We start from the raw sequence: 13,409 nt of genomic DNA on the forward strand, positions 1-13,409 counted from the left end.
TTCACCATTCCCTAGAAATAGACAGACTGAAGCCTAAAACCCTCGACTTGAACAGCATGACGTATATACAGTTTAAACAAAATGCATCTTTCCTTTTCATTGAATGTGAAGTAGCTTGCACCTGCTTTTTCAGGCCATCCAGATTAAATACAAAATACATTCAAAGAGGTATAAGTGACAAATCACATTACAAATGTCAAAAGGAAAAATATATATTTGCATTTTTCACCTTTACTTGCCAAAAGAATTTATCTAGGAAAACGTAAAACCAATCCCAATCTTGGGCACCTGAAGGCCAAGTCAAAACCCTTTCTCCGCTGTCTAGACCTCAGCCCAGCACAATATCAGCGTGACTCAAAGTGACTCAGGCATTCAAGAATGTCACAGGAACTGAACTCAATAGCCAACTTACTGTTCGGGGCATTGGAGGAGACAAAGAGCCATTAGACATGTACGAGTCATTGCTCATGTTAGACATCATGATGTACCCAGGGTATCCTGTATAAGGGTGACCTTTGTTATATAAGCTTCCATCCTGGTGCTTCCCTAAAAACAAAACAGATAAAAGAAGTTCAAAATATGCATTTCTCCCAAAATGCTTACATCATAACAATCTCAAGTTAATAAATATGTAACATTCTCAAACCTGCTTAATCCCATTCAGGATCCTGGGTGCCAGGCAGGAAACAGTTCTGCACAAGACAGGCCAGTCGCAGGAATCACTTACACAGGGCCAGTTTAGAACGTCCAATTAATCTAACCTGCAGTGTCTTTGGAAATGTAAGAGCAAAGCCGGGACACCCAAAGGGAAATCCACACGGACACAAGAAGAAAGTCCATTTGGCATTTACATGAGATTTGGATCCAGAATGCAGGACCTGTATGGCAACAGTACGAACCTTAATGCCTTCTGCCTTGCTCATCTGCAAAAGTGCTGCCATAAGAAACAATAGCTTTGTCTTTTTTCCCCTCCCATCGTCACTCAAGTAACTTTTGAATAGAAACGTTACAACTCAAATCCCAAAACAGTGGTTGCATCTACATTAGAAAACTATAAAAATGTCTTTTAAATGTGAATTGCTCGGGATCATCCAGAGTGCTAATATTCACTCCACATACACTGCCTCTTTGGAGGGCACACAGCACACAGCAGCCTTTGCCAGAAACCAGGAAAGAGATATTATTCAGCGGAACAATTCTGTCCAGTCACGCCAATTAAAAGCAATTAAGAAGAAAAGGCATCCATTCTGTCAAACAAGGATGCCCCACTGCTGCTGCAACCTTTTGCATTCAGGCACACTTGCCCTCTCCGCCTCTCCCACTCCTTCCAAATGTCAGAAGGGGGACTTTGGAAACTAAACAGCTCTTTGATGCTCATCTTGAGAGAGAGAAGAAAGGCAGTGAAACCGATAGCAATGTGCTTTAAAACGACGCTCTGTTTTACAATGAAATGGAAACCACTGTCCTGCACACATTTTAGGAGCGTACTTTATACCGCATAAACAGGATTCATCTGCAGCTGGCAGTGAAGTCACTCTTAGCAGGCAGGCTGGGGTAAATAATCTAAAACTACACTTAACGGACAACGTTAACACGCGTCACTTCATGCACCTTAAACTCCACTCATGAAGAACGAGGCACAAAAAGGTACCAACAATTGTACTTGTGTGCAGGACAAATGCAATGGTCTACTAACAAATGTATCAATACACGCCAATGAAAGTGTACTGTTGTATTTGTATATACCTCTCCAGCTATATACAGAATGCTCTTACAATATACAGATAAATATAGATACACACACAGGATATTAGATTAGATAAACTTTAATAATCCTGTCAAGAAATTTAGCAGCAGAAACATAAACAACAAGGATACAGACTCACAGATAATATAGCTAATCAAGATTACAGATTATATATATATATATATATATATATATATATATATACATATACACACACACACACACACACAGAATACACTGCATCATGAAGTATACACTTTATGTATATTATATATGTATAGCAGTGTCAATGTGCCTGCATAGACTGTTTTACGTATGTTCCATATACTGCAGATGAAAACAGGGCGTGCATAAAAACTGTTTATTCAGGCATACTTACACTACCATACACAATATGAATACATGAACACTTGCACACAGGGTATATTTTGTAAATACATGAACATTTTATGCACACATACACTCTTTGTAGTATACACTTTCTCAAATATTTAAATATACAGTATATTAAATGTCTACATGGACATGACACATTGCTATAAACGTCATTGATGTCCTATTGAACACATTATAAAAACGCCGTTTTTCTTTATTGCCATAGCACTAAATCTGTCTTGAAGTTCTTATAGCAAAACACGGATACAAAGCATAAAGACACCAGAGAGGATCATTATGACACACACACCACAAACAACCTGCTCCTTATATACTCAATAGATGATTTCTCAGAGAAGCACATATAATTTTACTCAGGGCTGCATATGTATAACTCGCATAAACATTCATGCGTATGCTGTATGCATTGTACAGGCACATATACTACTTACAACATGCACTTTTATACGCATTGACCTACTTAAACACAAAACGATACAAGTCGGACTACTATGTTTTATACTTTAGTCACACTTATCCTGTAACAAACATCTTACACTCATGCATGCTTTCCACAGATTCACTCAGATTCTGTCAGTTTATACGTTATAAGCACACTATACAGTATATGCACATATATTTATGCTCACAGATTTCTCAAACAGTACATAATTTTCCTCAGTAAAGCATACTGTACATACATCATTACTCAGCTAACACTTGCAAAAATTCCCCATTTGACTTATTTTCATTTTAAAGATCTAACCAAAAAGCACATGCAGAATTGGACAGCCATGGTCAACTAATTATGAACTTAGTTTTTTATTTCTTTTTAAACTGTTTGTTTTTTTTTTAAGGAGCTTTAAATGGCCCTCTTTTTCTTGAAGACATTTTTGTAAAATTATCCATGACATTAGAAGTCTGTAATACTGTATATGTACAGTGTAAGATTTAAATTCACATTTAATGAACAACTGGCTACTCTTACTAAAAATGTTTGTCAAACGTTGCTAGATGTCATAATGCTGTTTTGTCTAACAAATAAGCACCCTCATGTATATCGTCTTCAATAGCACGAGACAAGTAACTTCACGATAAAACTAGACAGCAGGTGTCTCTACAACTGTCAGAAGTGCATATTCTACTACAAAACAGTATAAAAGCCCCCTGGTCATATAGAGTTAGAGACTCTGAAGTAGCAGAGTAGACTCTTTAAATACAACGTGGTGATGCCGACCGATCGCCAAGGCACGGACTGTGAAACAACTTAAGCTGGCAGCAGACAGCCTCAAATAGCATTGCTTACCATCGTCCAGATGCTCTCTGTGTTTTTCGTGGTACGAGTCCTGGGGTACTTGTGTTCGTCTTGCTGCCTGCAGACATCAAAGCACAGGAAGGGTCAATAAGGCAAGCATTCATTTAAATAAATAAAATTATATTTTATATATATATATTTAATCTTCACACCTGCATCAAGAAACTTACTGACTTCACTGCAACCTGCAGTTTCTGTGTTTCTGAATGCAAAGTCAAAGCGGAGCTAAATAAATAAAACCATGTTTTGTTTTTTTAAATTATTCTACTAATTTAATAAGACTTCAGTTTACAATTAATATATTACCATTTATGCAAAAGATGCTTCAATGAAAAGTGTCTTTATCACAAGCATATGAAGCCAAAAACAATGGCAGCCATTGAAGTGCTATGGGTACTCTGTAAAGTCCCCTCAATTAAAGATTACAAAATAATAATTAGAACATTTACAACCAATTATTCTGTCATTCGGGGCCCTCAAAGTTACAATTCTGCAGCCTTTATTTATTGCTGCAGTTCACTTACAACTCGTATGATGTCCTGTCCAGTCTCTTGCATCCTCAAAATTAGTTTTTGGTTGAGATTACTGTTATTTAAAATGTTTCTTTACACACATCAAATATTCTTAGTGTGCAGTAAGCATTGTGGGTAAAAAAAAAATATATGTTGTAAATCATAAGGTTGTGGATTCCTTCTACTCGGTGATTTCCTGTGTGAGCTAGAGAGAGTCATTTAACATGTCAGTGCCTCAGACACACAGATACAGTGTAGAAACAGTGGTACTGTACTCAAAAAGCACCTTGTGGTTAATGTTCACTATCGAGTTAACCCAATATTCAGAGGTTTAGGCTTATGGCAATGGACTACACAGTGTAAGGGCGACTGCTCGTTCCCTAGTCTGATAGCCAGTATGACTCTTGACGAGCTGCACGACTTTGTGTTTTATACTTGTAAAGCACCATGAAATGTTGTTCTCTGTGCAAAGGCACTCTATAAAAATCTGTGATGCGGGACATATTTTCTGTACTTATACACTGTGCATCCCTAAACAAACCACTTAACCTGACACAAATCCACGAGGTCAGTTGTTGAAATGAAGAAAATAAGTTGTCTGCACACCCCTTTTTGACAAGAAATTGAGCATGAGAAGGATACTATACCAGTGAAATTATTATTATTAACAGGCCAATCAAACCTGGTCAAACCTATTCACTTCTATTTGTATAAAAACATTAGCTTAATAAAGTATACCAAGTATAGTCAGTTATAGTTTAGAAATAAAACATCACACCAGTGATGTTAAAGACATTATATTCAATAGACAGATAGATAATTTGTGGAATCAGCAAACACCCCAACCTATCAGACCCATGATGTGCACCTTCTCTTAAGTCTGCCTTGTGCGAGTTTCTTTGCAGCTTATTAGATGAAAAGTGAACCCAATGTACCACCGTTACAATTTTATTATTATTATTATTATTATTATTATTAAATGGGCTAAATTAAAACAGCTAGAAGGCACAGACATGCACTTGGTCGTTCATTTTAATGACGCGTTTGTGTACAGTGGCTAACATGCCGATTAATAAACAATACTTATGGTTAGATTCAGGACTAAAGTAATCCCAATTTGTGTGTATAATTTTAGAGAAGGATGAATGACACTGAAAAGGTCAAAGTGTTGATAACGATAAAGCTCCCCACCTTGGAGTTTTATTTCATGGATCTTCGTTTTTTCTCAAATCAGCAGAACTCCGTCTACCTCCCGACGCACAAACAAAATGGAACTGATCTAACACACACACCCCTCTCAAGACACAGCAGAAAGTGCTCATTATTTGGAGGTGCCCTTTGCCCCCTCAACACGACAGGGTGGTCGTCTCCGTCCCGGGAGAGACTCCCACCTGTGAATAGGAAATCCGGGTGCCTTCCAAACCCGTGTCGCGTCTGTATTATAACAGGACCCTAATATGGAGGATTGCGAATGTAAAGCACGAGCAGCGTATATGAGAGACGATGACTAATGTGTCGGTCTAGGTAAAAAAAAAAAAAATCTAGTTTAAAAATGAGGAGGCACTCTTTTTAGGATGACGTAACAAAGAAAACAATGGGGGAAACTTTATTATTATTTTTTAAGCGGAATGAGGCTTATTACAAAGCTCCAAATGTATTAGAGAGACCCACCGACACCCTCAAGTCAGTCGGTTTTGTGTATTCGACTTTGGGGGGGAGACGGAGATGAAATGTATTTTTTTTCTAAACTATGGAGGACTTCCGTTTCGGCTTGACACCTGAATTTCGTGTTAAACGAATTCATTTGAACACTCACGCGGATGTAAAGATAAAAAAGTTAACAGGGAGCCTACAATCTACTGAATTATCAGTGCGTCCTGTGTATGTGTAGGAGTTAAATGCTCCAAAGTGCAAAAACAACTGGTTATCGATATTTGGATAGATCGGGGCAAATTCTAATATGTTTGTATTTGGCCATATGTGATTATGCCTGGCTATCTGTCTCTCCTCACTCATACAGTTTACACCGACGCAACACATCCATGCCGCCGATATTCAGCAATTTAAAAATCCTATAGCAGTAACAGATTTGCGTTTTTGGAGGATTGTCAGGCAGCATTACAACGAAGATGTTTGTTTTTAAAAGTAGTTTTTTCCGTCTATATATTAATCCATCGTTCCATTTCCAAACCCGATTTATCCTGAACAGGGTAGCAGGGAAGCTGAAGCCTCCCCCTTCGCATCATGCGCAAGGCAGGAACAAGCCAGGGCCAGGCCACTGCCGGGTGACCATACATACACAACATGCTAACCATCTAGTGCTATTGCCATTGAAATACTCCGCTTCATATCACGCACCCTGTTAATGCGGGTAGCAGACGTTAAATAACGCAGATCTCCGTGGCGGTCCGATTAAATAACACTTTTTGGGTGTACGTAAAAATATTCTTCTGTTAACCAACACACAAATGCGCGTTCCGGGTGGTGTGCGTGTACCCCTATACTCGACTCACCTCGTGGTGGTTGTTTGGGTTGATTTCCGACTCATTCACTAGCGAGGACTTGATATCGGCTAAGTCTCCCTCTTCTTCGGGGTGATTAATTTCAGCGAAAATTTTCTCTTTCTGGGGGTCCCCTTCGTCTTTGAAGGGGATCATTTCATCATTGGCACAGAGTTCTGGATCACCTCCACCACCTCCCGAAAGCTGTGGCATTTTAAATAGAAGGAAGAAACCGAAGCCCCTTTGTAGATGATCCTTTTTGGTTTTGTTTTTCCCCGAGAAACAGTAAATTCAGGAAAAAGGGAAAGAAAAAAAAAAAATCACTGGCGTTTCGTGTATCTCCCCGCTACCGTGAGACAATTCTTCCGATACCCTTGGATCTGAAAAAGTCGTTGCGGTCCCGCCAGCGTTCTGGCACCTTAGATTGTTAGAAGAGTAAAATTAAAGAAATAAAATTAATAAATAAATAATAATAATAAAAAAAACGTTTAAATGTCGGCTCTCAGTTGACCTCCGTTTAAAACAAGCTCAAAACAGATTCCTCGTATTCGAAGTTACTCCAGGTTAGAATACGACCGCTGCAATTTTATGAGTGGCGAAGTCTTGTTTGACTCACAGGGGTGAGTAAAAGTGACGAGTCGCTCCTGCTGGAAAAGAATCGTAGACAGACAGACTCACTAACTCACGCACGCACACTTCAAAGGGTTCTCTTGCAAGTCTGAGGATCAGACGTGTGCGTCTCAATGAATGAGAGACAAATCACCAAGAAGAGAAGCGGTTGGTTAGCTGGTTGGTTGTCTGGCTTACTAGCCAGCAGCCGGCGGTATTCGTCTATGTAGTTGCGCTTCGGATGCTCTCCGGTCTCTTTAGGTCAGCCGAACTCTCCGAGTTAGCTCAACATTTAAAAAGTTGAATTCGTGCACATTTATATGAAATCTTGTGCCTGCTCGTCTCCCGAATGTAGCCGCAGCTCGTGTGTGTGTGCGTACGATGTGAAGCTGCGCTGCTGTGCTCGGCTCTCTGTGTGTAATCTTACACCGGCTCTCGCTCCACAGTCTGTGAGATGAAAGGCGCGCCGCCGCTCTGATTGACACCACACTGATTGACACTCAGGAGAGAGAGAGAAAGAGAGAGAGGGAGTGAGATTTAAACACACACACACAGGCAAGGAACGGGAGGGGGGCCGCGGGAGAAGTCTGCAGACACTCTTACCGTAATGCCCAAAGATAAGGGCGGGGTAACATAATACACACACACACACACAGAGTTTAAAGCCTCCACATATTTCGGCTCAAACACACACACTTAAGATCCAGATGTACGACTGGTGTGCTTTGGACGAATTTAAATTAACGTTTTCTGCGCCGCATAGCTCTTGATTTTTCGCTCAGAGCAATTTAGGAAATATTGTATAACACGAACAAATTCCTAACTTTGCCCGGAGAATGAATAATTCATTGGACGAACCCGTCATTCTTTTATCAAGTACACATTATTCCTCCTCATATTCGATTTTCAGGTGGGTCTTTTACAAAAATAAAGGTTGTCGAAGATATATGTAAGTATGTGATGCCCAGCAGTTGGCAAAAATTACATTTACCTCGTTTCCCGTACTCATATAAAAATGATCAGATACAGAATTTTATATATTTGTTTTTCAAATCAATAACGGTAAATGTCAAGCATATAAAGCGCTTTCAGAGTCCTATAGGAGAAAACGAAGACAAGCCTTCACTGCATTCTGCGGAGCACATGAAGTTATCAATTGTCTATCAATCGTTTAACTATTACTTTACCGATACAATCAAAGCACATTATCGATAAACGGTTCTCCAATAACATTATTATTATTAGTATTATTATCTCGCACAGTATGCTGCGTTATGCCTCGCAGATTTACGTTGCATGCATGGAGTTCGCACGCGTGAGTGGGATTTCCTTCCACATCCCCGTAGACTTGCAGGTTATCAATGCTACTTATTAGCTGGCTGACTCCTTTATCCAATGCGACTTAACACATCTGAGATACAATCGCTTACTTTTTTTAAGTTGGAGCACAGCCTGGTGAAGTGACTTCCTCATGGTCATAGTATTAGTAGCTGGATTTGAACCCACAACCTCAGGGTTTGAAATCGAAAGCCTGAACCACTGCCAGCGTATACCGGGCTAACTAACCATTAAAAAGTGGGCTCTGTCTGTGGGTCTTACCCCGCATTGAAGTCGTGCAGCGGGTCTAGGCCCCAGCCACACGTGACTCTGAGACGGATTAACGAATATTTTAGAATGTTGTGTTGTGAAATTATCCATAAATGTTTTATTCATTAGAGGTTGCCAGGCCTGGACCTTCTCCCTGCAGTATCGAAGCAAGGCATGACGCAACTCTTGACTGAGAGCACTCAGAAACATGGCCACATGCTTTCATGAGGGGACCATCTTAGACTTACTATCTTGCTCGTTTTGGGTGCGAAGACCCCGACAAATGCACAGGGAGAACGTGCAAACTCAGCATATCGGCGGTGATTGGACCCGAGAAACTCTGAACTGGTGAACTATGCAGAACTGCTTCCTGCATTGTACCCGATGCCGCCGGACTCGGCTTCGTCTTCTCATGATGCCAAATTGTATTCATTGAATTGGAGAATGGGATGTTATGGTAAACGTTATCCACGCGTCCACTGTTTGGAACTGTCGTTTGTAGCGTATAATGGAGAGAAGCAAAAACTCACAGACAGAAACTTACCTGGGACTGAACGACTGAGGGTCTTTGGGAAACTGCAAGGAAACTTGTGTGCCGGTGAGAAAGGGAACTCAACACCCTAACAAACCCTCGACAGTGGGCAACTGCATCGAGGACCGAGTACAGTGAGACAACAACATTAATAGATTACCGTGCCAATCCATCATCATTATTATTAATAATAGGAATAAAAATAAAAAAGATTATTATTATATTCAATGTATTGATCTGAGATATTCCACAAATTGGCCGTTTATGTGTGTCCGGGTCAGTTTCCTACCTTGCACTCGTGCAGTGGGTATAGGACCCCAGCCCCACGCCACACTGAGATGAATTAACGTATATAAAAGAATTTTGTGTTGTGTCATTAATTATAGTTGTTTTGTTCGTGAGGTTGTGGGGCGCGGAGCCTCTCCCTGCACTGAACTGGTGTCCAAGTGCAATGAGAGAACAGCATTAATAGCTGCATTAGCGTGCCAAATCATTAATTATTATTATCTTAATAAAAAAATATGCTTCCTCTCGTCTATAATTGACGGTGTTACTGGTAAATCCAGATCTCAACAAGAGATCAAAGTGATTTATCCAAGCACCTTTCGAAGAATTTGTGCAGTGCCCTTATTACTATTATTATTACTATTGTACACTTCCATTTTAACATAATAATAGTAATAGGTATTTAGACATTATTTTAATAAGCGGTTCCATTATTTATCAAGTCTGAGATTTTTACTTTACTATACTGCTTCTAAAATGGCCTCTCTACAGAATTTACATACAAGAACGAACCCGAATATATAGAATTACGTGGAGATCTAAATCATTCTGAACGTGGTGGTAATCTTTGTCGGTCTAATCACATTGCAGAACCCCGGACTGACAGCATTGATCATGGCTTGTTAATAACTGATCATGTACGTTTAAGTGGTATCGCATATAGCCTCAGTAGTTTGTAAGTCGCTTCGAATAAGCCAATACATTTTAATATTACTATGATAGCACCCTTTTAGCAATTCATACGCAATCTGTGTAATATTATTATTATTATGTAACGGCCTGGCTCCCGGATTGTTCCTGCCTTGCGCCCAGCGCTTGCTGGGATAGGCTCCAGCTTCCTTCCAATACCCCTGAAAACATTTCAATGTCAATATGTAGGCACCGGTTATGAATCAGTAAATGTATTAATGCATACACGCAATCTGTAAAATAATGATATTAATAATAATAACGATAAAAGCCTGCGATGGGCTGGCGCCCTGCCCAGGGATTATTCCAGACTTCCCGATGCTTGCAGGGAGAGGCTCCAGCTTCATCTGAAAATGGATGGATGGAAAATGATAACAATCCACGTGGCTTTATTTATCTTTGAAAAGGTTCTCGCTATATATCTGCGCACTTACGATAAGAAAATCATGAACATGTACCTCAGATTCGGTAGCCCCCTTTAAACAAATGACGCAATATTTGATTTTTTTTTTCTAGTGCGTTAGATATAGGAATAAAATAAAGTACACATTGCTATTTTAGAATAATTGTGTTCTTTTTTTAAATACTACTTTTATTCAGTCCAGCAATTAGGTGCGATTAATATAACGTTTTTTTTTTTTTTTTTGTTTTTAAACAGCTGCATTCATCTTCAGTTACCCGGTACGTCGTAATTGGGCCGACCAGCCTTACATAATTAGAAAACCTTTTAGAAACTTAACGCTAAACACAAAATGAAAATAGCAAAAGTTAACTATGAACTGTGCATTTCTGATAAATCAACGAATCGACATTTGGCGAGGGATCCTTCCGATCCATATCTAAGAAATCAAAGCGTCCGAATAAGCCAGATTGATGATTTTGTAACTGAGGGGGCTTCCCTCTGCCGCGAGACCGACGCGTTCGGCACGTGCGCAGTGGAGGAGGTGGGGTGAGTTGGTCAATAGGTGGAATAATTGGTGGAAAATTGACTAATTTGGCAAAATCGGATGATGTCGTTTTGTCATGCACTATCAATTAGTTGCCACACTTAGTACACAACACTTCTTGCCATTAGCCGCTTTCACAAGTGGCAAACACATTTCTTGTTTAGTGTTACCGACGAATTGCTTGCTTCTTTTATTGCAGGAAAATTGAGCTAATTAAAACGAATTAAAGTATAATGTCACCAAGCCCATCTTGTGAGGTATCTAGTTAAAAGAGGCTTTTATTGTAGGACAGCCCTCCTGCAGAAGAATGGGACCGCTACACAGGGCGCAATACGAATCAATCATTTGGGCATTTTTTTCTCCGCCTTTATGTCAAAAAATCAGACACTGAACTGAAGTCGGATCAAAAAAATTGGATTCGTTTTTGCGTTTTTAAGATCGCCACCCACCTGGCAGAATTTATATTTTAAACGCCCAAAGGACGATTGTCAGGCATTGATAAAAACACTCAATTCCGTTTCAATTTGCTGCCTTTTTGTATTATTATCATGTCTCACATATCTGCACGGATACTCAAAAATAATTCTATGTGAAAAACGTCTTGTGCATTGAGACAAGAAGACGCAACTCACTGTAACAGCAGCATTCTTAACACTCGCTCTCTGTTGTTGCCGAAAAGCAGCAGTGATCGGCATGCCTTTGGAAAATATATACGTATGTATTTAATATTGCCATTTCTTGATTCTGCACAAATCGTGTGTTTAATTAAAGAGCGATGTCGCTTTTAACTTCTTTCCCTTACATCTGCCTCAGCCCCTTAATGTGGGCTGGAGCATTTCCCAGACATTCTCTTTTCCTCTCTTGTCACTAACTCTTTAAAAGACCGAAATAAAGTGGGATTTTTTTTTTTCGGGCGGTTATAGGGGGTGGGGGGATTGGGGGTCTAGCATGATTTACGACCGGGAGAGTAAGCTTCAAGAAGCCAATGCCAGATTCGAGGGAAACTGAGCACAAACCTGATTCAAAGAATACAACGAAAATAATAATTCAGAAATCATAAAAACAGTCCCCGATGTTACTAATGATGCATAAAATAAAAAAGAGAGTTCGATACCAGTATAGGAAAGTGTAATATATATATATATATATATATATATATATATATATATATATATATATATATATATATATATATATATATATATATAAAAACTTTAGAAAGATATAGGATGGTCGTCCCACTCCCAAGCAGTGTTGCTTCCTGCCTGGCACCCAGTGCGGTGCCAACAGATGCTGAGATCCTTTATTTAGAACACAGCGACATTGTGGCGTAGTGGTTAAGGCTTTGGACTTGAACCCCTTAAGTTTCAACCTTTGTGACTGTGAGCATGTCACATCACCAGGCTGGCCTCCAATTGAAAAAAAAATTAAACAATTGCATCTAAAATGTAATAAGTCGCCTTAGATAAGGCGTCAGACGAATAATAAGCAATAATAACAAAAACAAATACACGATAAATGAACGATCGGTGCCGTGTACGCGTCTTGTGCGGGACGTCCGGCCAATTCCAAGTTCGTTCCTGCAATGCGGTCAATGCCGCTGGACGGACAGGCTCACGTTACAAGTGAAGGTTTAGAAAATGGATGGAAGAAGAGTGAATGGCGAGTATGAAACACGTTAAACGTTTTATTCATGTGTTAAACGTTTTAAGCGGTACATGAATTACGTAACGATATGCTAAAATAACGGTTCTTCAATGGTACTTCACTGGGTTGTGTGGTTTCTTCGCTTGCCTTTTTGAAGGGGGTTCGTTGCTTATGAAACTGGTTCTTTAGGCTTTGAAAATATTCATCATTTGAAGGACAAAAACAGAAATCTTTAATGTCTAGTAGGCTATAATTAAGAGGATAGTAAAGAAAACCTGACCCTAGCCTGTTATTGTATGCTGTAGGTTTTACAATCAGGAACCCACTGGCATTTCACAGATTTGTTATAATCATTTCATGGCTGTGCATGGAGCCTGTTACCGACCTAAATAAAGAAAGTTTCTTTCTGGAGGCTTCAATTGAAACTTTGAAGGGCCACTTTTGCCATCTTTATTTTTAAGATAGCACCAGTTCCAGTTTAAAGGTACGAAGCGTTACACCAGGACACGTTGTTGGTTTTCTTATATGATGTAAATGCTGTGACACTCAAGACAGATGCTTAAAATGATGTAACTGTACGTACGCTCTGTTTTGTTTTCAGGCTGACCACATCAAACTGTTTTATGCTTGAAATTAAAACGCATATTTTATTGAACACCCGT

The 13,409-nt window shown here is 39.5% G+C and overlaps 1 protein-coding gene across 5 annotated transcripts in view; it reads right to left on the reverse strand.

The window, feature by feature from the left end:
- The window catches only part of lef1 (lymphoid enhancer-binding factor 1), a 157,914-nt gene extending 150,359 nt beyond the window's left edge, over positions 1-7,555 (reverse strand). For 3 of the 5 annotated variants that reach the window (XM_039758154.1, XM_039758153.1, XM_039758156.1), the window contains exons 1-3: positions 6,463-7,555; positions 3,429-3,495; positions 413-546 (exon numbers count right to left, since the gene is read on the reverse strand). In XM_039758154.1, the coding sequence (XP_039614088.1) occupies positions 413-546; positions 3,429-3,495; positions 6,463-6,663 (402 nt within the window). In that variant the 5' untranslated portion in view covers positions 6,664-7,555. Of the gene's footprint in view, positions 1-412; positions 547-3,428; positions 3,496-3,961; positions 4,057-6,462 lie in introns of those variants that run through there. The other 2 variants (XM_039758152.1, XM_039758155.1) reach the window with 2 other exon arrangements.
- Positions 7,556-13,409: the final 5,854 nt, after the last annotated feature.

Source organism: Polypterus senegalus, chromosome 7, assembly GCF_016835505.1.
Source record: "Polypterus senegalus isolate Bchr_013 chromosome 7, ASM1683550v1, whole genome shotgun sequence".
Lineage (NCBI taxonomy): Eukaryota > Metazoa > Chordata > Cladistia > Polypteriformes > Polypteridae > Polypterus > Polypterus senegalus.